A 27,661-nucleotide genomic window follows, 5' to 3' on the forward strand; every position below is an offset into this window, starting at 1 on the left:
AAATAACCATTCCTAAACTGAGGTGAAATCAGATTGAAGAGAGGATTGAATTTGTGGTATGTCAGGCCGGGATGTATATATGACGGTGTCATCGGCATAAAGTTGAACACGGCATGTAGCAAGACTTGATGGTAGATCATTTACATATATAGAAAATAACAGTGGTCCAAGAGTTGACCCCTGGGGAACACCATGTTGCAGAATAAGCAGATCAGACTGAAATCCATTCAAGACAACACACTGATGAGATGAGCTAGAGGTCGTGCCAAGTGTCTTTATTCTGAGTCTGACATCTGTTAACTTCCAAAATTTCCAAAAGTTCTGTGTTATATGGTGAACAATGTGCTCATTGTTCAAGAGGTTTTTACTTGGAGCCGATTCGTCTGCAGAGGTCTCTTCCTCTCCAAGTCAAACACATGAGGTGATTAAAACCAGTAAAACACTGAGAAAAAAAACAGTTTCACATTACAAATCAATATTTCCTCTTCCCTGTTTGGCGTGTCCACCCTGTTCTCATTCCGAGGTCATCAAATATCAACGTTTTGTCAGTGATTTCCGTGTCGAACACCTGGCGGCAAAAGCCACCTTTCGCTGACGTATACACTTTTAGGTGCAGTCAATTTGACAAAACAGCCGGACTTAACGTAAACATCAGTTTAAACGTTTAAACCTTTTGCGATGTTACGAGATGCCAGTTGGTCAGACAGCATCTGTCGCACCGGTATGATACGCAGCTGGACAACATCAGTTTAAAACGCTGCTGGAAACGACGTAATATAAGGACCTAAAAAGTCCCTTTACGACAGGTGGGAGGGGCGTTAGATGGATCCAACAAACCCTGGACTTCCACCCAGGAGCTCGCTCTTGGCTTTCTGTGTGAATGTAGAGCCAAACTATGATGTTTTTTCGAAACCTAACCACTTGCTTTTGTTGCCTGAAGATAACCATGTACTTTTGTCATCCAAGCCATTGGTTGTGGCATTCTGGATTGGACCAGGTGATTTAAACCGATAAAAACCCTGAAAAAAGCAGTTTAACATTAAAATATCTGTGTTTGTCAGACGCTGCTTGTCACGGCGCAGCCTGTTCTCATTCCGAAGTCGTCAAATACCGCCGCTTGGTTAGCGATTTCCATGTCAAACACAGACAAAAAAAGCCATCCTTTTGCTGCGGTATGATATGCCACCAGATGGCATCACTAAGAAATGCTGCTGATCAACTATGTAATTTAAGGAGCTGAAAAGTCCCTATATGGCGGGTGGGAGGGGCGGTGGATGGGTCTAACAAACACCGGACTTTCACCTTGGAACCAGGTGTTCACTTCCTGTCAAATGTTGAGCCAAACTATGCTGTTTTTTTTCCTAAACCAAACCACATGCTTTTGTTGCAGAAGGAAATAAACTTAATTACGGGATGTCTCACTAACGCTGTAAGGTTATTTTGAAGAGAACTGGATGCATCTAACGAGGAGAAACTGCACATTTCCTGTGAAAACAGAAGTGTATTTTGAAAAGACACAATGCCCCAGAATATCAACAATGAACCCGGTCTCACTCTGAAGTCACCAAAACTGGTGCTCGATCAGTGGCTTCTGGCATCAGACACTGACATAAAAAAGTCATCCTTTCACACTGGCATGATACGTGGTCCGTCTTCATTATTGTTCAATGGTGCCCGGCAGCGTCAGGGGGAACTCGGCGGGACAAAAACATTCCAAAGGCCGGTGTTGGCTTCCCGTATGATTCTAAAGCCAAACCCTGTTCTTCTTTCCTAAACCTAATCAGGTGTGTTTGTTGTTGAAGGAAAAAAACATCAATTTGCGGTGTTGTACCAACGTAGTGCTTTTATTTTGAAAGAGACTGTATGCAAACTGTACATTTCCTGTGAAAACAGAAGTGTATCTTGATAGCAGACAATGCATGTAACAGGCAGAACTTGACACGGTGTCCCAGAACGTCAACAACCAACACATCCAGGGTACCTTTCACATCATATCTCTATGTGGAAAGTCCACGACTAAACGTCCATACGTGACAACGTCGGAGTGAGAATGTGTTCCAACAACAGACGCACCCAGGATACCTATCCCATCATGTGTAGACGTCAAACTCCACTAAGCAATCAGCGACATGTGACAACTTGGGAGTGAGAATATGTTGCGTACTGGAGCTGCTAACTACAGTGAATGAATGGCCCCATCTAGAAACATGGAGGTGCAACATGGCAATCTCCATGGACAACACAACAACTCTAAATTTCAGGTGATTATACTCTGTAATTAATGTATCATACACCAATACTGTGACTGATTTCTGATCTCCACAAAGGATAAGTGAATTACTGTTAATGGTCAGGAATATTTTGAAGGTTTAGTGGGATAACTGGGACAATGGTGGAAGGAGAAAAGGTCTGTAAAATCACTCGAGTGATCTTTGAAATCTATTTCAGTGATCAGCCCACATTTTTTCATCACCTCACCTCATTCGTCATCCCATCTCCATTTTACAGTTCATCAGTAACTCATGCAACGCTTCCTCTGCTCTGCCAAGTGAGTCATAAACACCCTGCAGCCAGCAGTCAGACTGCCAACTGTGAGGCAACTCAGATAGTAGAGTGAAAGAGAGACAGATAGTAGAGTTATCGACCCATGCGTGAGGTCGTACTCTGAGGCGACAGCTGACGTAGAAACTTGGCAGGAAGAGTAAAGAGTGTAATACAGTTTAAAGTCGTTGGAATCTGATCAATAGCTGGCTGGGAGTCATTCATCCAGTGATCAGGCAGCTGCCAGCTGACACACACACTGACCTGTGGCCTGCAGAGTGTCGATCTCATGCCCATGACGGGATGATACCAAAGCCCCGCCTCCTACTGCCTTTGTTTTGAAGTCTTGATCTTACAGTGGCGTGATGGACAAACCATTTTTGCATCAATGGGAGTGAAAGTAAAATTATTTTTAAACATTATTTCAAGAAAAATTTGGAAGATAAAACCTAAGCTTTTATTATTTTACTGACAAATTACACCAGCAGGTTATTTAAAGGTTAGAGGGACAAGAGGCCTTTTTCACAGAAGACATTTTGTCGATGGCTGAATTCCATTTTGCTGCTTTGATTTCAGGATCCTGGTATTGTGCATGCTTGTTCATGATTGCACTCACCGGGACTCTTGAATAGAGCAGAGCCATTGTCAGTGTCATTACCTGTGCTTTCCTACTATGACAGGTCCAAAAAAAAGGTCCATTGACCCAATATTCCAACCCGTTCTTTTTCCGAAGTCACTGAATACAGGTGCTTGGTCAGTGACTTCCATATCAGACACAGACAAAAAAAGCCATCTTTTCACCTTGGCATGATACGCAGCTGGGGTGAGGCATCAGGAGGAAATGCGCCCTGACAACAACATGAGTTTAGGGAGTAAAAAGTCCAAGTAGGGTGGGTGGATGGGTCCAACAATCACAGACTTTCATCCAGGAGATCCAGAGTTCACTTCCTGTATGATTGTAAAGCCAAACCCTGTTACTGTTTTATAAACCAACCACGTGCTTTTGTTTTTTAAGGACAAAATCGGCAGTCTGCGACTTAGTACGTTTAATTTGAAAGAGAATGTATGCAAACTGTATGTTTCCTGTGAACACAATGCACATAACAGGCCAAAGTTGGCACAGTGTCCCAGAACATCAACAACAGATGCACCCAGGCTACCTTGCGAGCCTGGTCTCACTCCGAAATCATCGAAATTCGGTGCTTGAGCAGTGACTTGCGGCGTCAGAAACCAATGGGAAAAGGCGTCCTTTAACATTGGCATGATAAACGGCTGGTTGCCATTAGTTTAACGTTGCCCAGCAGCGTCAGGAGGAATCACAGTGAGACAAGGACGAAAGTCGAGGTGGCGAATGTCTGAGTGGGGTGGGCAGCAGCGGTGGTGGATGGGTCAAACAAACATTGACTTTCACCCAAGAGAGCAGCGTTTGCTTCCCGTATGATTATAAAGCCAAACCTGTTTTTTTTCCTAAACCTAACCATGTGTGTTTGTTGTTGAAGGAAAAAAACATCAATTGGAGGTGTTGTACCGACATAGTGCACTTATTTTGAAAGAGACTGTATGTAAACGGTAAACTTCCTGTGAAAATAGAAGTGTATTTTGAAAGAGGACAATGCATGTAACAGGCAGAACTTGACTTAAGGTGTCCCAGAACATCAACACACACACAAACGGAGAGTCCATTACCAAGCCGTCAATATGCGACGAGGTTGGAGCGAGAATGTGTTGGATGTTCAAGTACCTTACGTCAAGTCCTGGTGGGGAGGTTCAAGTCAAGTCCCAGGTTATTCTGAGTCCAAGTCAAGCCTTCTGTTTTTTGAGACCAACTGTGTTTGCAGCGGCTTTAAAGCCACCGAACATGAGAGTGTCTCAACAGAGGTAGTGCTTCAAACACCAGGGATTTAAACCAAAACATGATCCTTTCTAACCACAACCAAGTGGTTTGTGCCTAAATGTAACCACATGTTAACCACAGCGTTGCTTTAATGTAAAGTTTCACTGTGTCCACTATACATAGCAGCCTGGTTTCACTCCCAACTCGTCAAATGGCCGGTCGGTGTTAGACACAAATGAACGGAGGAACCCTCAAACTTCTGTATCAGATGCCCCTTTGTTGACACTCTGTAGTAGAAAGACCTGGACAAGTCTGCACAGAGCAGGTGGGAGCTCCAGACTTTCACCCAGGACACCGCTGATAGTGTCCCATGTGAAACCAGACATCAGGCGAGGTAACAGCTGAATGGACGGAGGCATCGCTGCTCTGCTGTTTGAATGAATAGTGATCTCTAAATCACATCCTTCCTGTCTCTGCTCAAGGAAGAGACATTTGGACACATCACGATGAGCACGGCTGTAAATCACAACAACAACAACAATGACTCAGTTCCATTTAATGTTTTCCGTAAGTCGCACCTGTAAGAACAATGACCAGGAACAGGAATGACCAGGAACAGGAACGCCTCAGTGGAATGCATTGTAGTGTCATTACAGTCACCAGTTGTTTTCCTACTGACGGATTAAAATGTCAGCTGATTAAAAACATCACCATCTCTCTCTATATATAATTAGAGCTATGATCTGACATCTTTAAGTCACACGTCAGACAAGTTTTATGAACGTCATCATCATCTCCCAAAGGGAAAATCAACATAAGATCTCTTCTTTGTCCTCGACATAACTGAGCTCATTATAACATCAGTATAAGATTTTAACCATTTCCTCATCCTCTTCATGTTCAGCTCCTGAGAAGCAGGCTTCCTCTGGCCTCGGCCTGATCCTAATTTAAGATCTTAAAATGCTCTTTCTCCTCTCTTACTGCAGTCATCTTTATATGTCTGACATAATCAGCTCTTTAGTTCACAGTAAGATCCAAAAGAAAACTTGATTGACTTATAAATGAGCCTGCACATGTTCATGAATTGTGCAGAGCAGGGGACATGCGTTTGCTGTCAGGGCCCCGAGGCTCAGAGATCTCCTTTAAGGTCCTTCTCTAAACATACTTTTATCGGAGAGCCTTTCCTGATTTTACTTGAGTTTGAAGTTCATTTAAACTCTTTCATTTCCTCAGTTTTTATCAACTCTTTTAAAAGTTGTTGTTTCCATGTCTTGTCTGTTTTAGTTATTTCCATGTAAAGCACTTAAATAAAGATTATCATTATTATTATAATAAATGTGTCTCAGTAAATTCAAGTCTCAGCTCTATTTTATCTGTTGCCAGGGTTAAGAAACTCTGAGCAGACGAACTCCTGCTGATTTATTTATTCTTGCTCCTCATTTCTCCGAACAAAACAAATCAGAATTTAGTCACCTCCCAATAAGAAGCTGATTTATTCCTGATGAGACAAAGAGAAGACGACTGTGAGCAGCAAAACTTTCCTCTCGGAAACCAAAATAATCAAATGAAGTAAAGTGATACTGTCAGAAAAAAAGCTGAAATACAAAACTTGGTAAAGGACACTATACATATTCATGTTTGGTACATTAACATTTGCAGAGGTGACTAAATAACAGAATCCTGCTTTAGAGAGAAAAAGTGCAAAATACAAAATACCACAGACCTTATTTTTTTTATGTAGGATTTTCAGTTATTATCAGTCTAAGTGGTATGTTTTTTTTTTTTTGGTCTTGTTTTGTTTTTGTTTTTGTTTTTGCGTGCATGTGTGGGTAATTTTTCTCTCTTTTCTTTTATTAATTCTCAGCCTTATGTTGCTGCACAGGAAGGAAAACTGATTATGAACCATGAAATATAGCAGGCATATTTTTCTATGGCACCAAAATTATGATAACATACTTTAAAATTCAAACCCGTACTGCAACTGTTTTTATCTATTTTTATTTATCATTGTATATCAATAGTCTTTTATCTGATGTATCACTGGGCGACTCACACATTCACATCATTTCTCACTTATAAAAAGAGAAAGAAATGTCAGCAGTACAGGAGCTTTGTAATGAGATACATGAAATGATTTGAGGAAAATAACAGATAATATATTTTCAGTTATTATGACCAGAAAATAGTTTTTGAATAACCTGATATTTGATGTTGATACTAAAATTAAAGTTTTTAAATAATTCTTACTGATTTGACTTCCACACACTCGCACCTTAACTTGTAACCTGCAGTATCTTCTTATATTTACTGTTTTATTTCCATATTTCATGTTGCCATGGTTACTCTCTTATCTTCAGTGCTCATTATCGTCATAATTTTAACCACTTCCCATATCATTTGATATCTAAAAGATAATCGTGCACAGTTATGATCTGATTTTGTGATATCGACTTGGTGTCAGTGACCTGCTGTCACTTCAGAAAACAAGCCGGAAAACAAGCCGGAAAATTACTGCACAGGGAGGCGACCGGCTTGTTTTCTTTTTCCGTCCAGCCACCTGCATGTCAACAACGGTCAGGCATTCAAAATGTTATCTCATTCCTTACTGTGCAGACAGAAAGGTCCCTGTCAGTGTTATATTGTCTGATTATTATTTTAATGGTTGACCTAACTTTAACAGTTAATTTATCAAATATATATATTTTATGAGTTGTTTTTTTAGGAGCTGCAAATCTGAATTTGCAAAGTAACCACTGAGTGCAGGTGTTGAATGATACAAAAAACTACTCACTTTGACTGCAGGAGATGAGTAAATGTACTTTGGTGCAGTTCACACAAGATGAACAGACACTTAAATACTGAACTTTAAAACAACTAAATCATGTAAAACTCAGAACATCTAAATGAAGTCTTCTTCACTGAAAGCAGAAACCACCCTCAAAGAATTCTGGGTAGAAGACAACCTCTGACAGGAAGTCACAGAAGACACAGGTGTGCATGATAAAACTAGTGATGGATGGATTTAAAAAACAAATATGAGTGACGTGCACCACCTGCTGGATGCTGGCTGACATTACACAGACCACAGCATTCATCAGCAGCTGAGGAGGAAACGTTCAGATACTCAAGTGCAGATACTGCTTTGTGTTTGTCTCTGAGTAGAGAGGACAACCCCCCCGAACCGGGATCTGAGTGTTAGTAGCTGTGGCTCCATGTACGATCCTCCACTGCAGGTCAACGGGGGCTTGTACAGGGCCAACAGCCCCTCAGGGACGATCCAACGCCACAATACTCAGTCCAGTAGAAAAGTAAACAAGCTACAGCAGTCAGTACACATGCAAAGTCACTGCTGCTGACTGGTAAAATAAAAATAAAAATAAAAAATTCATGTCCAGTCTGGTGAAGTTGTTTCTTCTCAATTTCTCATGCGAGTTCCATTATTTAAAAAAAGCAAACTGAAATTCTGGGAGAGTTTATTCACCAGTGTACCAAACAAATGATAAATAAATAACCAGAGGAGACGAGGACATATTTATAAAACTTTTTTATTTATTTTTTAAATCGAAGGCTATAACTGCAATGTGTCCGATTCATACCATGTTCTGTGACAACAACGATAAACCATTGTCTTCTGTTTGCAACAAACAGAGAAGAAAATAACAACGTAACAAACCTTTGCAACACGTAGACCATTCAATATAAATTAAAATAAACGGTTTTTAATACACAAATAAGCAATTATTATCATTGAGAATAAGTAGGCCTCTATATAAGTATGTGAGCCATGCTGTGAACAGAGAACAGACTGGAGTTACGTCAGCAGTCGTCACCTTCCTCCCTCTGCGGCGAGAGGACGATGACGAGCCTGCTGCTGAGTGTTTTACAACAGAAACAGGTCAGAGTTCCTTCATGTCTTATCTGACACACGCCACATGTAGGAATCCTGACCACGACAAACGGATCTATTGTACAAGTCCCACATTTTTAGATGCTTGCAGGATAAAACAGCTGGAAGACTTCTACAATAGTCACTGCGGTGGACAAGCGACAGAGCGCCGCCGCGTCCTGTAAGATATCGAGGCTTTGTTTAAATATGCACACATACCGACTGCAACCAAAAGAGAGTGTTTTCATATATTTTCTTCAACATTGTCGGAGGAGGAGGCGCCGTGCAGCGCTGATTCAAAGAGCAGAGCAGAAAAGAACAGGCAGAATGAGCGAAAACACAAAAAGGGCAAAACAGTTTTCTCTTACGCTTCACCTTCCTCCAGTCTGAGCAGCAACAAAACACGACTTGAACGAGTTCTTCTTTCAAACTGGTACCAGGATGTGTTTTTGTTACAACAGGAGCTGGGAAAAGGCTTCGGTAAAGCAAAGTGTTTCACCCAAGAAACAAAAAACAGAAAAGTTCAAGTCAGGTGTAACTCTTGTTGGTTTTTTTTTGTTTTTTTTTTAAGCAACAAGAGTCTTGTTTAGGATGATTCCTTCTTTGGAAATGTCTTTAACGATGCAGTGGACAGAGGACGGGGCTGTAGTGTCTTTGAATGTGTTAGATTATTATTTTTGTTGAATTTTTTTTGGCAGCCATGTTGGCTCCGGTGCTGTTTCTTATGTTGCGTTCCATTAAATGTATAAAGTGAGACAAAAATCCCAGCTGGTGGCTTCGTAGTTCCTCGAGCCAAAATTTAAAAAGCAGGAGTTTCACTGTTTCATGACCCAACAGCTGAAATCAGATGCGACTGAGCTTTTCATTTTTTCAGCACCATGACAATGTGACGCATTTGAGGTCACGCTGTGCGAAAAATACAACTTCAGTGAAGTTCATTGTAGACGTTACAACACTTAAACTTTCCGACATCCCTAGAAACACAACATTATTTATCTTTATCTCTATAGAAGCCCATACACGCCAGGAAAATGGGTAAAGAAAAACAGATGAAAAATCTGAATGATAAAACAAAAAATACTCAAAATTATTAGACACTAAGTAAAAAATAAGCCATGTATGTATGGTTTGTGTCGGACCCCCTTGAATACAAGATGGTTCATCTCAAGGGGCTAACAGCTAATAAAGGTTCAAGTAAAATTCATGTCAAGTTAAAAAAAAAATTGTGTAATTATAATTATAATTTTCCTCTAATTTTGGCTCATTAAGTCCAATTCTTTACTCAGAAAGTCCAAATTTTGAGTATTTCTGACCAAAACAACCACAACAACTCCTAAGCTGTTTCTGGAGCTTTCAATTGCATCAAACAATCTTCCTCAGCAGATTGTTTTCTCAGTTGTCATGGATATGTAGAGGTTCACATTTACATTTTCTTCAAAGCACACTAAAGATTTTTCGTCCATGTTGTCAAAATAAATCTCTGAGTATTTCTGTTTTTATCACTCCTCACATTTGATCCATTTCTCCCTCTTTCTTGACCTGAATGGGCTTCCATACATCAGGTGTATTTCATGAACACATTGGTGTCGTCTGTCAAAAGGCAACAGTACTGGAGTATTTGAGGGGAAGTGTTTTACAGACGGACGAGGTCTCCGTTGAGCCGGGACACCAGAAGGCACACATGTAGACGCTGGGCCGGGCGAGGAGAGGTGATGATTAGGGGTGCAGTGAACGAATTGGGTGAGCAGGACTTGATGTTAACATGCACAGAGACGTGTACTCGGACTCGTAAGTGCGTGGAGGAAGAGCTCGCGACTGAATGAGCGGTGGTTTGCGCGAGTTTTCGTCCTCTGACAAACGGTGAAATGGCACTTTAAAGCAGACGCACGTTGTCTTGTATTTACAGCTCCGCCCAGTGATCTGCAGCGTGTGTGTGTGTGTGTTTGTGTGTGTTAGGTAGTTTTACACTCTCAAAGTTGGTTTTACAAATAAAATAAAAAAGTGTGATCGATGGATTGAAGTAAAATGACCTTTTTTTTGTTCTCAAGTGAATAAACAACAACAATAACAACAACAATAAAAAACTTTACACTTAGCACACTACGTTAAAATGACTAATATCAAAAAGGCAAATAGTAGGTGTATTGCAACGCTCTCTGCGGCATCACTATCAAAAACATCAATCTTCATCATCCTCAATCTCATCATCATCATCCAATCATCATCATCATCATCTGAGACAGTAAGGAGGCGTGGCCCGGGATGATTGACAGCCCAAACTAGCCACTCACGTTTCGCCCGTCTCAGCGCAGGCAGGCACACTTGTACGACATAGCAACAATAATACATGAACGTTTCCACGGAGACCGACGGACAGACAGCCAATGGCAGCGAGGGCCGGTCTGAGAGGAGCTCTGTCATTGGACAGCAGGCATCTCTAGGGAACAGGAAAGCTCGTTGAGACAGGAGGAAGAAGGAGGAGGAGGAGGATGAGGGCCAGGTGTGTGTGTTAGATAAATGTTTTTGCGATCTTGTGTGGTCCACAATAAGAGTGTGTGCATGAATGAAGGTGCACCTGTGTGTGTGCAAGGTCTGGTTCTTAGGTAAGTTTGTTTAGTCTGCTCTGCGTGAGTGTGTTTAGTTTTTGTCTAGACAGCTGGAGGTCTTTCCCAGGGCAAGTCAGTGTACATTAACAGCACACACACATACACACATACACACACACACACTCTGCTCTGGGAAAAGTCCGCTGACTTTACAAAAACATTGTTGTAACTCTGCCTTCACGCTGGCTTAAAGCAAAGAGACGTGTGTGACCAGTTCAAACAGATTATTACTGACTTGGACACATTTTAGGAGACAGAGACATGATTGGTTTCAGACGTGACCGACAGCTAATGTGGGTTTCACTCAATCGACTCCACTTAAAGGGTCGCTGAAGTATTTTTCAACCTGGACCATATTTTTCCATCATTTTGTGTCCAAGTGACCAAAAAGACGAATGGTTTTTTAATTGGTCCAGTATTACCAGTATAACCAGCTGCAACATAACAACCTGGGGCAATCGTGCAATGTCACCTTGAATCCACTTGCATCTGACAGGCTCAGATTGTTATTCTAAGCGTGACAACATTATTGAAAGGATCCCAACAGAGATCTACCTTCATGTTTAACCACAAGCAGCCCTGAAATAGCCCTCGCCAAACCCACCAGACTCCATTCAAATAAACAGAGATTTTAATATCATAAAACAAACTTCATCCAATGTCAACTGAGACAAAATTAAACACAAAAAAGCCGTTTTGCTTTGTCTTCGCACTGTTCCAACAATCACTAACTCCAGTTGGGTTAAAATAAACCCTTAATCATAATAATTTGCACAGTTAGATGTTAAAATGCGCTGCCTCTATACACGCTTAAATTACTCTTTATTTAAATGGAGTCTGGTGGGTTTGACGGGACCAACTTTGGGGCTGCTTCTGGTTTAAAAAAAGGATTTTTCTCTTCAACAAACAGGTCTCTCTCTGTAGGGATTGTTTCTATAATACTGTCAGACACTTATTACACAATAATAATCTGAGTCTGTCAGTGGCAAAACAAACACTCTTAGTGGACGTAAAGGTGCACAAATGCCCCGAGCGTTTACACTGCAGCTTGTTTTGCCGCCGGCTGCAGCACTTTTTCTCAACACTGGACCAACTGGAAATGTTTTCTCTCCATTAGTCACTTTAAACATGTCAAATAGGATCCGGGTTGAAAAATAGCTGAACTTACAGTTATTAAAGAACTAAAGGGCTGTAAATCTGTTGTCTCTGCATGTAAACACACCAGCGTGTACGTGAAGGCAGTGTGTGGTGTATCAGCAGCATATATGCAGTATAATCATTTCATCTGTGTGACTAAATGTGTGATTTGTGTTCCCCTCCTCGCCCCTCCTGTCTTTTCTTTTTGTGTCGTCAGCCAGCGCAAGTTTTCCCTGAAGTGAGAGATTGATCCTACACTGTTTTACTTCTACATTAGATTAATCACTACTATCGTTTATTCTACTGTGGCGCCCTGATCAGAGCCGATCCAGCCTTCTCATACCCGCTGCAAACCCTCCAGGGCAGGGAATCGAACCATTTTGAAAAAGGGAACAGCCCAGTCCGAACACGAGTATAATACTGGCGGAGGGGAAGAGGAAAGAAAAGGAAAGAGAGGGTCAAGTTATCGAGACTTGTGTCGGGACCGGGCTCGTAATCTCAATCTGAGGTCAAAGTTGATTCACACTTTGATTGATCCACTCATTGCTCCTTTAGCTGCTTTGGGTCAAGAGATTAATTTCTTTATATCGTGATTTTTTTTCTTTAAGTGCTCGTCATTAAATAAAATATGGCAGATCAGCACAGGAACAAAAGGAGAAAGAGAGACAGGTGAATCGCTTTTGATTATTTGTCAACCTGATGTAGTTGTTGTAGTGAAGTTTAAGGCAGGATTCACACAACATAAGATTAATAACTTCCTCTGTTTATCTGAGGAAGAGCTCGTTTTGCTATGTAAAAAGAAAAATCAAAAATAATGAGGGTGATCGCTGTTTAAGAAGAGCTACAGTCGAGTCACAGAGCTGAGCATCTGTTTTTCTGAAGGGTAAATAACTGAAAATCTTTTAACAAATCCAGACAGCGGTGAGCACACACCACAATGTGTTTTGAGGATAATGTATTTCCAGAAAACTTACAAACTAGATAAAATCTGCTGCACAATAGCACAGCGACTGAATTTTTATCAAGATGATTAAAAGACTCTTTAAGGATTCTGGAACTTCAAAACAGAGCTAAGTGCTGTTAAAGGTTTTTAAAGATCACCAGGATTTATCTCTCAGACAATCAGATGTTTCGCTCTGAAACTCGTTATGACGTTATGATGACATGTGAAAGAAAAGACAAAGGATTTCAGGATTCACCGTATCAGATTAAAAAAATTATACAGTATCTTTTTTTTTGGCCTTTTGACTCTCTCCTCTCCTCGGGCTGAAAAGTTAAGCGGACTCAGTTTCAGGAGTTTTGGCTGCGGTTTGGTTCGGTCCCTGTGGAGGGCGCTGTTGCATAAAGGCTGGACTCTAAAGGGCGCCTTCACATCGATAATAGTTCAACTTCAGAGTGGAGGCTCCAACGAACACTTTTACACAAGAAACAACTAAAAGACAAAACTACAAATATGTTCTAATCTTCTACATCAGTAAGCTAAAGCTCGACCTTTAGTCCGACGCTCTCAAAGAGACTACACGAGACGAGTTGCTATTAACACTCGTGTCACTTTTCAACACTTCGGCGTGCCTAGTTTGCGACAACCCATCTCGTGCTGCGTTCAGCGCGCAAAGAGTTCTGCTCCAAAAGTGAAATATCCAAAATAAAAATACAATTAACTGCTGCTAGAAGTCGTTAAAAGTCGTTACTTCAACTGAGTATCAAACCTTGACACTTTTTTACTAATTCTTTGATAAGGTAGTTCCTAATTTTAATAAAAGTTTTTGCCAATTCCATACTGTATTTTATTTCACCAAAGTTCTTGTACTGCTGCTTGTATAACGAAAATTTAACATTTGAGAAATAAAAAGAAGGATTTTGTGGCAAAACACTTCTTTATTTCTCAAAGTAAGGCATCAAAAATGTTGTAATAGTTAGAATTTGTTTTCCACTTGAAGGATATTTAAAGTTTCAGAGCACAACTCTTTGCATCTTTTAAAATCGTGGCTCTAAAGGTCGGGGAATCTAACCTAGAATATTAAAGGGCTCTACCGTAGTTTTTATCGTCTGACGCTGGCTGACCGAAGATTGTTGTCTCGTTCCTGCTGCAGTAAAGTGCTTAGAGATGCCTGCAAGAGAAGAGACTCACCAGAGGGGACTGTGTGTGTTGCGAAGGCAGGAAAGATGAAACTGGAGGTGTTTGTGACCAAACATGTTGGTCTAATGTGTGTGTGTGTGTGTGTGTGTGTGTGTGTGTGTGTGTGTGTGTGTGTGCGGCCACAGCGGTGCACAGTCAGCGTATCACTCATTTAGGGCCTGTAGGGTGACCTGGCTCCTCCGTAGTGTACTACAGAGGGGGCGTTAGGTGTCACTGGGTCTGCATTGTGTCTCTCTCTTTTCACCCGACGAACAAAAATTCTGACATTCGAATAAAATAACACACAGCAGGATTAAAAACTCGACTACTTCCTACTCTACTCTACTGTTACATTACACATTGTCGTGATTAGTTCAGACGTCTGATCAATGTGACAGAGTCTGATCAACGTGAGCGAACTGTGCTTGGCTTGTTTGGTCGAGGTAGTGACAGCCAGCTTTGGGATTGGCAAACGATTCGGCCAATAGGATGAGAGAGAGAGAGCTACAAGCAGAGTTTCTGATTGGGCCCACAGGTTGAACACTGACTTGTGGTTAGCTCGCAGGACTCGGACGTTTGCATAAATGAGGGATTTGTTTTTTTATATATCAATGGTACAGTAACGGTTGATCCGAGTCCGTTGAACCAATCTCCCCATGATATGTTGTTGTGATAGGTCGCTGTGCACCGAGCAGGTCCGACCCTCTGGTGAGTCCCCATGGTTTCAGGTCTCTCGTTCTGTTTATGCCTCAATACACAGAGCTCCTTCACAATAAAAGTCTCTCTCACACGTTCCATCTGCGCATACTAAAAAATAGTGCAATTCTTTTCAGCAATTATATAAATAACTCTAAATTCGTGCTTTTAAGTTCGCTCTCGGTTTGCATACATGTGTGTATATATACTCAAAATGTAATAACATGTATGCAACAAAATGTTCAACGTGAAAGTTGGCAACAGATCAATGATGTTCTTTTTCTAAAACTAGACAACATATAAAAACAGAAAAAAACTTTACTCGTAACAATCTATCAAGTTTAGAAAAATACCCCTACTTTCTCTGTTTTCTCTCTTACGTCAATCATATTGCGGATTCTTTTTCTGTGGTGAACTGTCTTGTGCAAACCTTCTTTAGAAAACATAAGATAAAAAAACTAAAAAGGATTTTAGTGGCAACTCCTGCATCTGTTGGTCGATATAAGGCAGAAACCTTTAGCTTGGGGACAATTAGCACTGTGCTATGACTGGTAAGCTAGTTTAAGATAAAGCTAACTATATCTAAACTCTTTCTGGAAATATCCTAACGTGCTAACACGTCCCAGTGATACAGCTAAAGCCCGGTGCAGGAGTCGCCGCCGATGCAGTCGTGAACGTGAAACAGAACTAAACGGATGTCAAAGCAGCGAGGGGGGATTATCACTACAGGACAAAACAAAACCTTTAAGAACCAAGAAGATTGCAACGTTTCGTCATTTGCCTGGATAGAAAGATTTTCTGTAAGCGCGAAAAAGACAAACAAACAAACAAAAGGTTCTATAGAAACAAACAGAACAAGTAAATATTTATATGAATGAAGTTAGATCAGTCCAGTAGAGAAGGGACGAGGTGGCGTTAGGGAAGAAGGAGGAGGCTTCTGTAGCCGCCCTTCCCTTTGCACCTTCTGCCCTTCTTCTCTGACATCATCATCGGTTCATCTGAAGTGCTCCTTAGACAGGAAGTAAGAAGCCGTGGAACAGGAAGTACCAGATTTTCTCCTGCAACTGTGCTCTGCAGGAGCGATGTGGCTTCCAGGTGTTCTTGACGAGAAGCCAGCGTGCGCTTCTTCCCAGTCCTAGCCCGATCCGTGAAGTGGGACTACAACTACAACTAACCAGCCCTTAAACCATTCAGAGGGGTGTTACCATTCACCAGGTTGTTCCTCATTGACTACTGACCACTTCCCAAGTCGCGAGCAGACAAAAAAATCCTGGTTTTCCCACAGGCTAGGAATAAGGAAGCAGTACTGTCACACCTGCTGTGGCTTCTGGGACTTCTCCTTCGTATTCCTCACGTTTCTGTTGTCCACGCTTCCCTGCTGCTGAGGCGGAGGTCGGAGCAGGCCGTGTATGAACGAGGACGGCGGTGCTTGTGAGGACGACACAGTCCGACTGTTGTGGCTGGGGGTCAGGGACGTCGGGTGGTAGTAGTGCCCGATCACCTCGCTGTAGGTTGGCGGAGCTCCTTCTACTCGAGAGCCCTGCTTCTGGTGCCGGGACAAGGCCTCCTGGGCTTCTAACACACTGACACCTGAGTGGACACTCGGAGGAGGGGCCTGCAGTCTGGAAGCAAAACAACAACAGTCATAAACAAGAGTGATGAGAGCAGAACAGCATGAATGAAACCAACTGGAGGAGCAGAAAATGAAGGAAAACAGGCAGAATGTTGGATTAAACCAAACCCAACCCTTTTCCAGGAGCATAGGACCCATTAAGGAACTCAGGAACACATATATTTTGAATCACAGGAACCAAAGTCTAAATTTAGTTCCCTGTCACAGTAACTAACTCCAAAACAGTCAATGCCATGGGGGTGGTACTTTCTAATGGTCCTGGAACTATTGAGGTGGAGTTTAAGTTGCTGATTGACTTTTTAGCCTCTACAATTTTGTTTTGTTCACACAGAGATGGGAGCATGAAGAAATGAGAGAGAAACATTGGGAACAATCTCTTGTATAGTAACTTGTTTACCTGGCCTGCAGACAGGAGCTGGATGGGTCGAGGGGGTGGGAGTCGAACACTGTTCGGTTGGGCGGCGCTCTGACCGACTCGCGGTTCAGCTCCATCTGTTGTTCCGGGTCTCGAAGCTGCAGGGTGCAGGGGCCCTGGTAAGGCGGGGGTTCCTCCCCATCTGAGAGGCATATGGTGGGGGGGAGATCGATGAGGCTCTGGGGCAGGTAGGGGTACGTCGGCTGAAAGCGAGTCGGGGCGTAAGTGTGCTGGAAGCGCTGGGACTGGAGGGGAGGCTGGGACTGGGACTGGGACTGGGCATGCTGAGGCTCCCGCTGCAGGTAGGACGAGGGGACTCCTCTGTCTGGAGGGCGTGGGTTATACACCTGGTGCTGTGGTGAGGACGGACATCAGTTTAGTGCCGTGTCAAACTGTGTAACATTAAACTGAGTTGTTACGACATAAGTTTATTTTAGCAGATTTCTGGTTGAACTCACCTCATTCAGACCACTGCTGGTCCCCGTACCCTCAGAAGACCACAGACATCCCTCCTAAGAGACAGAGAGTAAATTCATTTTGAATTAAACCCATTTACCAAAAGTATCACGTGCCTCTATTATATACTATTTCATACTGTCATACTGCACTATATTCATGCCAATAAAGCTGATTTAAATAAAACCTACATGAGAGTAGTATATGTACTACATTAAGGGACTAATATGGCGTTACATTTGCACTGGGAGGTCTGAATTTTTAACGTTAGCACTTTCTGAAGTCAGATTTCCAACTTGTAAACTTGATATACATACAGGGTTCCCACACATTTTCATGGACACAATTTTAAAACTTTACCATGACTTTTCTTGGACCCACAATAACATTTCATGTGCATGTACGTGGGACCCTGCTCTGTTGTGCTGTGATTATACTTTTGTCCACTAGAGGGCTTCACTTACTGCAGCATCTTTATATCTTATTGATACTTTAAAATATAACTCAAATGTATTTATATATATCTATCTATTTTAATTCATCAGAGTTTTGAGTGATGCACAGTTTGTTATTTTCTCCTCATTGCTGCAGATCTTATTACGTTTTGCTGCTGAAATAACCCGTGGATAAATAAAGTTTCAGAGTGAAAACACATAATGGAAATAATTTGAAATCAGTCATGTCTCGATGCCTCAGCGAGAAGACAAAAGCAGCTCTTCACTTCTATAGAAACGTCTAGAATGAACTTTTCCAACTTTTTGTGCAGTTTTTTCTCTGGCGACAGTTTCCCTGCCTGTCTGTCTGTGTGCGTGTCTGGCTGACTGACTGACTGTATGTGTGTCAGTGTGTCTGTCTGCTAATCCAAATTAACTAGGACAATGACTCCCCTGAGCTTATCAGGAGCTGTGTGCGTGTGTGTGTGTGTGTGTGTGTGTGTGTGTGTGCGTGCGTGATAATGCTTCATCCTTTACTCATGTCTTACTTGCAGACTGGAGCCACACACACACACATCAGTGATTCAGTAGCAGGTGATTCAAGGAGCACAAGTGAAATCATATGTTTGTAGAGGCCTCAGGTGTAAGTCAGCGTGTGTGTGTGTCTCTGTGTGTGTGCATCTGTCTGTGTGTGTGTTTCTTGAAATAGTTGTTGCTGTGGCCCTTAATGAAGAAATGAGTCAGTGTGTTAGCGTTCGCCTGCAGCAGTGTTTAATCACCATGATCACATGCTGTCACTCAGAACTCCTCTGATTGTGTCTTTCATTGAGACCTGACTGATAACTCGGCTCCTCCCCTCATTCAGCACAGTGGGAAGTCTGTTTAGACCTGATCATGTTTTTACTGAATCATGTACAGTTTGTATGTCTCTATAGTGATATCTGTGTCGACTAATCATGTTCGACTGTTTCTAAATTTCACACTGATACAGGCTGCAATTTAAATGTGTATATTTAAAGGGACAGTTCACCCCTGTGCTGTTGTGCGTACTCTTCAATATAATGGAAGAAGATGGCACTGAATCTAAAAAACTCAAAGGCAATGTCTCTTTCCAGAAATCATGACCTGGTTACTTGAGATAATCCACAGATCTTTTTGTGAGCAGTTTCATGTAGGAACTATTTTCTTTCTGCCAACTGTAGAAGGAAGCGTGCATCTACTCATGGTAGAGCCCGACTGATATATCGGTCAGTCAGTTTCATCGGCCGATACTGGCCTCTCACAGGTATATCGATACTGACGTATATGTTGTCAGATATGCACCGATATGAAAAGATTTTTTTGTTTACAGAACATAATCCAGAAAATGCTTTAAGTGATTCAGCTTCCATTACGCTTCTGATCCATAATTGTTTGATGACCATATTTGAGCGATAACTGCATTAGATATCTAGATACAGATAAAGATGGATTGATAGAATATCGGCTGATCTATCAATATTAGGATTTTTTTTACTTCGTAATAGCGGCGTTAGCCCAAAAATCCAGTATTAATGGGCCTCTTAACTCCCGTCCTCGTCGGCTGAGCTGTAACGTTAGCTAGCTCAGTGGTGCTAGGTGAGCTAGCAGCAGATGCACGCTTCCTTCTGTGCAGTGATATGGGTGGTGGATGTCATTTGGTGGAAAGAAAATAGTTCCTACATGAAACTGCTTAGAATAAGTTTTGCGGATTATCTTGAGTAACCAGGTCATGATTTCTGGAACGAGACATTGCCGTTGAGATTTTCAAATGTACTTTTAGCGCTTTGAGCACCACGAGCCGAGTGCCATAGTGTAGAGTAGGCTTTATAGTTCTGTGGCATATATAGATATCTGCTATGAAAGTTAATAATGTGAGCCAGCGTTCAGTTTCACCTTAAATTAGCAGTCATTTTTACATCATTATTTTGCCACCATTTGTTCTTTGAATGACCAAAGCATTAGGCTCTGAATGTTATCCCCTTTTACACTTTGGAAAAATATGCATCTTCAAAAATCAGACAGCCATCAGGCCACACTTAAATACAAGACATAAATGTACCCGAGATTCATCAAATCAGATCCCTTAAAAAACAGCAGTATTATTAATCTTTATCTTAATTACCTTATTTTATGTAAAGAGGTCTTTTCTGTGCATTATGCTCTATTGTGTTGTACCGAAATGTAAAAGTAGTGTGGATAAATGTCATCTGGATAAAATGTAAGTATCATGACAGACTAGGTGTAACTGTGTGACTCACGTTGGCCAGTGGCAGGTGTCTCCTGCGTGCTGGGGCGTGTCTGGAAAGGAGGGAGCGTGCTGACAGGCGGTAGTGGTTCAGCAGGCAGGTGATGACCACCACCATTACCATCATCACCACCACGATCACCAGGATCTGGACGAACTCCAGCTGGGCTACAAGAACAAAACGGAGACACAGATCAAGATGAGCTCACTCGTCATGATTCATTCTGTTCACCTGTACAAAGGAAAATGACCCTGATGATGTCATAGTGATGTCAACAGGGTTATCTCCGCTTGGGCTTGGACACTACAGTTTTTCAGTTTGCAAAACATGGGCATTTCCCAGGCAGGGAGAGTCTAATGAAAAGACTATCCAGATGCATTATGGGAAGTGTAGGATGACTCAGGAGATCATGTACAGAGCAAAGCAGAGCACCTCATTCAACAGCTTACTGCTTTTTCTTTGAAGGTCAGTTAAACTTTGTGAACTAGAAAATTTAGAGAAATGCACCATCACACCTTTTTTATGTTTTACAACAAATGTTTAAGATAACGTCTCACATATACACTTTAATTTTTACGTGCTTTGGTCCTGAGAGAAACAGTATTCACTTCAGCTGAAGCAATATTGTCACATGGATACGAATAGAAGTATGACCTAACTTCCTATTAATCTTCCCACATTTGTATTAAAGTCTGTCATTACAATAAAAAGAATGACATCGGAAAAATTGTTCATATGTGACGGACACTGAATTTTAAGTCATATAAAACCATCCACAGCTGCGATCTTATTCTGGACAACCAGACAGTGATTGACATTTTTGTTTAATACATAAATATATCTATAATAGTTATTAATTATCTGCTGGGAGCTATTGATTAACCGACTTATTGACTGGAACACTTGATTTATTTATTGTTGGTTTGGGTTTCTTCATTGGATGTGGTGATAGAAAATAAAATGACTCAAATGAGCAGTTTAACATTAAAATAGTGTCTGAGTCTGGACTGTAACATGTCAGCTCAACCACAAGGTTTGTATGTTTCTGTGCTGTGAGAGAAAAAAAAGGTTTTCAGACACAGTTCAGACAGAGATGTAGTCCTTATGTAGAGGTCACACACACACACACACACACACACACAGCCAGACTAGACCAGACAGACAGGGCTAGCTTTGTTTAGAGGCAGTCTGCTCTGACCCCCCTCCTGCACCCCCCCCCCCCCCCCCCCACACACACACACACACACACACACAAACGGAGCATTTTTCTCACACTTTTTTTTTCACGGGGAGCAGGCGGAGGTCAGGGCCTAGTCAGACAGCAGAACACAGAGAGGCCTGCAGACAACACACACACACACACACACACACGCTGCAGACAGGTTTTCAGACAGTTCACACCAGTTCTCACAGTTGTCTGACCAGCTAACCAGACACACACACACAGTCAGGTGACCCTCATAACTCATTCATAAACTACTATGAATTCAACCTTTCATACATTATTCTCAGACCTGTACTCAACATGTTTACTTCCTCTGGCTTCACAACACTACTGACCAGGTCACACACTATATGAACACATGACCTCAATAAAAAAATCACCCTATAACACATGACCAACAACAGAAGTCCACAGAGCCTCAGCATGTGTGACACCAGTGGGTTAAACAGAGCAGTCATGACATGTAGAGGTCACATACTGTAGGACAAAATCACTTTGCATCAGTATATCCATATATATCACAACGCAGTACATTTTCTGGAAAGTCAGGTACAACTTTACTAACGAGGCAGCCTTAAATTTAAAAACAGATTATACATTATATAACTAATCGCTTTGTTAATAAGTAATTTACTGTAATGGTTACAGATCTCTTTGTCAGGTGTCGAGCTCATCAGGAATGCAGCTACAAGCGATTTATTTCTCCGTTAACTTTTGGAAAAGTTGCAAAAAAAATTGGTCCATAATCAATTTTTTAACAACTTAAGAAACATTTACAACTGCAGTTTTGATGGCTCATATCTGTCGCAGGTAAGATATTAATGGATTAACCAACAGGGTGACTACACATATCAGATACTCAAATTTAATGGTTTTCAAGACCTTTTAAAGATAATTTTAAATCAAATTTAAGACAGATTTTTGGATAAATCATCTTGTTTTCATTCAAACACTGTAGGTATAAATGTGAGTATGTATGTGGTCCTGTTCAGAGGTATGTTTTATGTAGGAGCATGGTTATTAGAAAAATGTGGCCTTCTACACAAGAGAACTTACAAATTAAAATTCAAGACTATTATATGACTTTCAAGGCCTAAAGTTTAGAGAATGTTAGACATTTTAAAACTTTTTAACGACCTGCAGACACCTGTTATTATCAAGTAGAGCACCAGTTGCAGGTATGGTCACCACCTGGTGGCCCAACACTCGTTCCATCTAATCATCACAATTTCCAAAAGCCTACTAAGAAATAGGATTCAAATTGCATTTTTGTCCTAACAACTATCTAAACCTTGCAGATATTCAATCTATGGAGATACAAACAACACAATAAGAGCAAATCATCACATTTAAGAAGCTGAAATCAGTCGATATTTGGCACATCAGCTTGATGAATGACTTACAGCTCATTTTCTGTCAATCAACTAAGCGATTTTAGACAACTCCAGCAAGAGAAATAACATAGACAGAGCCACAGAAAGAAATGATATACTAGCAACAGTACAGAACGAAATCCGAGATGATCAAAGTTAAATCTTTCTCTCTGTGAGCACAGATGAGAAACTCACCGCACAGTTGCGTCTGAACACAGTTGTCATGGTGGTGAGTGCCTGACGAAGGCTGCATACTCTCTCCGCTCTATAAGATCTTTGCTCAGACCGAGATTTTCTCCTGCGGATGTTTGTATTCCTGTGATAACAACCTGAGGATCCTCCCAAACTAAACACAAAACAACAAAAATAAAAGAAACTAAAAAACAAATCTTCCCGCTGTAGATAAACTTCAAACTACATGTCCTCCTGCGGATGCTCTGACACCGTGTGTGTCCTCACCGGCTGACACACACACTCTGAGGCTCCACTGAGCTTTGTCTGCAACTTTTTCTCGAACACATTCCCACACTGTCCAGACTCACACACACATATTGAGGAAACAGCTGACAACCTCCCCCCCTGCCCCACCACCACCCAATAGCTGTGAACAAAAGGGGTCAACGTGAGGGAGGAGGGGTGGGAGAGACAGAGACAGAAAGAGAGGGGAGAAATAAAGAGGGGGAGTGGTGGGAGCGTCTGGGAGACACAGATGGGTCAGAGGGACGAACAGAATAATGATGAGAGAGAGAGACGGGGGTCGGACGGGGGGACCCTCTCTACACATTAGAAATTTAAATAAATTTGGAAAACTAATTTGTTGTAAACTCATTATTTATTACAAAGAGTCTTGTTGATCCTGAGGCTTCACACCAACGCTGCTGTGTACACTGTGTTCAGCAATAATCAGGCCCCAACAGTACGTCAAAATATAAAAACTATCATTTGTAGCAGCTCTGAAGTCGTGTATGTTTTGTGGTTTTATGTACAAAACAGGTCAAATTCTAAAAGAAATACGGTTCATGATTATGAAAGAGATACTCCACTGAAAAGCTGTCCTATGAGGGTTAGAATGATCAACTCCTCTGGATTGAAAGCGCAGACACATTGCCAATAAACTGACATGAAAGTGGTGTGTTTTGTTGTGCTGTGGAGAAACTATGAGAGTTGGGAAACGGTGGGTTTTTCATGGTCTACAGACTTCAGACTTTGACTGGAGTATTTCTTTAGTGTGCACTCCATGAGCAGGGACTATTTTTCCTGTTTTTATAGGAAAGTAGTAGGTGGGTGACAAGCAAGCAACAAAAACTGCAGTTCCTTGAATGGCTACTTGAGGCTAGCTCTAAAAGTCAATCCCCATTGAGCCCCGTGTTAAAATGCCAAACTTTACAGCAGAAATAAAAATGTTTGCAGCGTGGTACAAAAAATGGTTTTGGTCTCTATAGCTAAATTCAATATTCTGTATGGGGGTGTGAATTGTAATATAACTCACATGTTTAGATTTTATTTACTTATTACAGTTGTGCACAATTAAGGATGTTGCCGCTACCACAGCAACAATATTAGCTCTTTTTCCACCAACATTTCCAGGAACTTTTATTTCCAGGAATTTATTTACCTGGGTAAAAGAATTCCTGGTAATCTGTGTGGTTTGTTTCCACCGCACCTCAAAGATCAGGAAAATGTATTGAAATCAGGCTGATGACGTGTGGGGGAGTGGTAAAAGACATAAAAAACGAGTTTGTTTTGGCATGTGCCCTATATTTAGCTCTGCCAGCTTGTCAGCTATTCTTCCATAGACTCGATCGTTTTGACTCTCCGACTCCAAGTCAAATACTCTCAATAGAGCCTGGACCTCGTTGTCCGTCCACCTTTCTTAGCTTCTCTTCTTTTGCTCCATTTTCCAAACGATCAAAACACAAACTAAGTGAAGCTTGTAGAAATGAAATGAAGTTTGCAGCCACACTGGCACGGAAGTGCAGAATGCTGCAAGTGTGTGTTCCACCAATCAGCAAATTCTTCAGCAAACAGCCCCGCCCCTCAAGAATTCCGGGGAATCTGAAAAGTCCTACCTTCCTATTAGGCACTTTTTTTCAGGGAAAGTTTGGGGTTGAGGGAAAGTTTTTTTTCCCAGGTAATTTCTGTGGAAACGCGTCAAGGTTTTTCAAATCCTGGGTAAATGATAAAAGATAAACCAAGATACTATTGGTTTGGTAACATGTCCATAACGTATCCATTGGTTTGTGGATGGCTGGTTTGAAGTCTCAAGTTCGGCATTTTGGCCATCGCCATCTTGGTATTTTGAAGCCTTAAGTGACCATATTTGGATGAAAGGCTGGAGCTGTGGAGAAGTGAGAGGTGGATCTGACTCACAGACTTTGGGCCTTAATAAAAAATATAAACTTGTGACTTATATGAAAATTCACTCCCCATACAGTTGTCATGACCGGGAAAATTAGCTAAAGAGACTAAAACTGTTTTTGTACCAGGCTGTGAACATGTTTATTTCTGCTGTAAAGTTGAGTAATTTAACATGTGGGGATTTACTCTGTCTTGGAGCCAGCCTCAAGTGGCCTTTACATGAACTGCACTTCCGTACTGGCACCATTTTTCAGCCATGGAGGCAGCCACTTTGGCACAATCCCAGATTCACAGTATGGGTGTATGTTTTGCTGTAGCTGTCACTATTTCAGTATGTTTTCTGTTGACTGTAATGCTTTAGTCCCCTAAAAAAAAGTCTTGTTTAGTGTATCGTTTAACCAAAAGAACCTCTAATGACTCAGACGTTCAGTTTTTCCAGTAAGTACATATGGTTTTATGGTTTTAAGCCTGTTTTTCGCTTCAGTATTTCTGAGGTTGTTGCTTCACAGATATATTTTAGTGCAATGTAGGAATAAATAAATGTCTAAATATAAGGTATATTTTCAGTGTCAGCTCAATAATGAGGCGTTGGACAGAAATAGTGGATTCATTTTCAGAAGGACAAGTCTGGAGCTGAGTCTGTTCCCAGCTGTAAAACATGAGGGTTAATGTGTGAACTGCTGCTTAGCCAGCAAGACACCAACTACACACACACACACACACACACATACTGAGTATGACTATGCTGTGGTTACTGAGTTCAAAACCAACATCAGACAGTCACATGGTCCAACTTCCACTTTTACACTTCCACTTTTAATTTTTGAAATATTGCAGTTACTTCCAGGAATAGATATTTTAATCATTGAAAGAAAGAAAATTCTCCACGGTCGTGGTCATTATATTTACTACTGTGGGCAAACAAAGTAAAGGATGAAGTGAAGGAAAGAAAAAGGAGAATAACACAAACACACACGAGGGAACATAAACTAAAATAATTAAATGTAAACAGATCACATTCCTCTGCTTGTTCAATAGAAGTGTTATTGTAAAAGGCGAAAAGGAACAGACACTTGAACACACTGTGATGCCAGCCTCGCCATCTGTGTGAAGCCACCCAGACCTCCACTACTGTGTGTGTGTGTGTGTGTGTGTGGCACTCTGCCTGCTGACAGCTTGTCTGTCTCTCTGTTCTGTCAGCTGGTGCTGAACTTCGTCATTCAGCCAAAAACACTCCCACAACTCTTCTCTCAGTTTCTCTTGTTTACCTCTCTCAACCTCAAACACAACAAAACCTTGTTGTCTTGTTGTTTTCCCGTCATTATACCAGATTATTACATCACCAATGCAACAGTCATCATTACTTTATAAAATGACATAATGATCCCAAACTTTCTGTTACACACACATTGATCAACCAATAATACTTTGGATTCTACTAACAAAAGTTGCTAAGCTGAATTTTACTTTTCTTCACACTTAATTTGACAATTTGATTCATTTTTCTTTGATTAAAAAATGAAAATGTACGTTAAACTTTGCTGAAACTGCCAAAAATAAGACTCTCCTGCTACGTTAACAATGAGACACAGAAAAGCTTCTTCATATTTTGTGTTTGTTTGATGATAATCACCAGATTTTTTCTCCTGACAAACATCCGTCCATCTTGTACCTTACATGTTGCTGTGCTTTCTGAGTAAAATTTTGCAAACCTGAAAAATGACAGCCTTTTTTCTTTATTGTTTCCAGGTTAATTAGATTCATAAACATTTCTCTCAGGTCTGACAGTGACTGCAATAATCAAAGTTATTCATAGGATGTCAGTTTTAGTTAATTTTGCTTTTGAAAGGCAGACACTCATTAACTGGTCACTAAATGGTTAATTTAAAAGAGGCCTTTCCTTTTACTCTGGTGCTCCTTTGACTTAATGGGCTTTAGTGCTGCATATTAAAGCACTATCCAATTAGAGGTGGTGAAATTTTAATAATGTGCCTTTTATTGTATTTCCTGTTTGCTTTGCTGACACACACTGGTCTCCACTGGGTTTCTTAACCACTCTGCACTACGCATTTGGGAGGGAGCTAAGATTAGTAAGCTAGCGGCGCAGTTCACTGGGCAATTTCTTCTGGTGACGCTTCTTGTTTACAATGTTAGCACCACTAGCTGTGCTTACAGTGCTTACGGTGGTAAGGGAGTCAACAATGCTTAAGGGGTTTTCAGGACTCAAAACTGAGCTGCTTACTCACCAGGGCGACCTGAAGGGAGGCCAAAGGGTTGGCTCGATGTTTCCACAGCAATGCTGTTGGGTTGGGACGGTGCTGCTGGCAGTAATGTCCAAATATGTGGCGCCGCTAACACTACTGTAGCTACCTCACACCAGACCCAGTAGGTGCGTGATGCAGTTGACTGAAGAGTAGCAAAATTAACCTTTAGACTGACACACGTAACAGGTCAGATATATTCTCTGTGGTTAACCCATTAATGGTTAACTACAGGGATGCATCGGTATCAGTTGCAGTAGTTGCCAAATGAGTTGTTACATATCTGCATATTAATATCAGCAAAAAATCCAATATTGTGCGTCCCTAGTTATTAATCAATTTGTGTTAAACAATGTCCTTTACACTTTCCACATTCCCCCCTGAAATAATGTATCTGTGAGTTACAACATGAACTCCTTT

The 27,661-nt window shown here is 41.3% G+C and overlaps 1 protein-coding gene across 2 annotated transcripts in view; it reads right to left on the reverse strand.

Moving 5' to 3' along the window:
- Positions 1-15,237: 15,237 nt before the first annotated feature.
- pmepa1 (prostate transmembrane protein, androgen induced 1) overlaps positions 15,238-27,661 on the reverse strand; it is a 42,274-nt gene continuing 29,850 nt past the window's right edge. Inside the window, exons 1-5 of one of the 2 annotated variants that reach the window (XM_033626945.2) lie at positions 22,818-23,168; positions 20,037-20,191; positions 17,326-17,379; positions 16,850-17,220; positions 15,238-16,441 (exon numbers count right to left, since the gene is read on the reverse strand). In XM_033626945.2, coding sequence (XP_033482836.1) covers positions 16,129-16,441; positions 16,850-17,220; positions 17,326-17,379; positions 20,037-20,191; positions 22,818-22,875 — 951 coding nt within the window. In that variant the 5' untranslated portion in view covers positions 22,876-23,168 and the 3' untranslated portion in view covers positions 15,238-16,128. Of the gene's footprint in view, positions 16,442-16,849; positions 17,221-17,325; positions 17,380-20,036; positions 20,192-22,817; positions 23,169-27,661 lie in introns of those variants that run through there. The other variant, XM_033626944.2, reaches the window with a different exon arrangement.

This window comes from Epinephelus lanceolatus, chromosome 1 (genome assembly GCF_041903045.1).
Source record: "Epinephelus lanceolatus isolate andai-2023 chromosome 1, ASM4190304v1, whole genome shotgun sequence".
NCBI lineage: Eukaryota > Metazoa > Chordata > Actinopteri > Perciformes > Serranidae > Epinephelus > Epinephelus lanceolatus.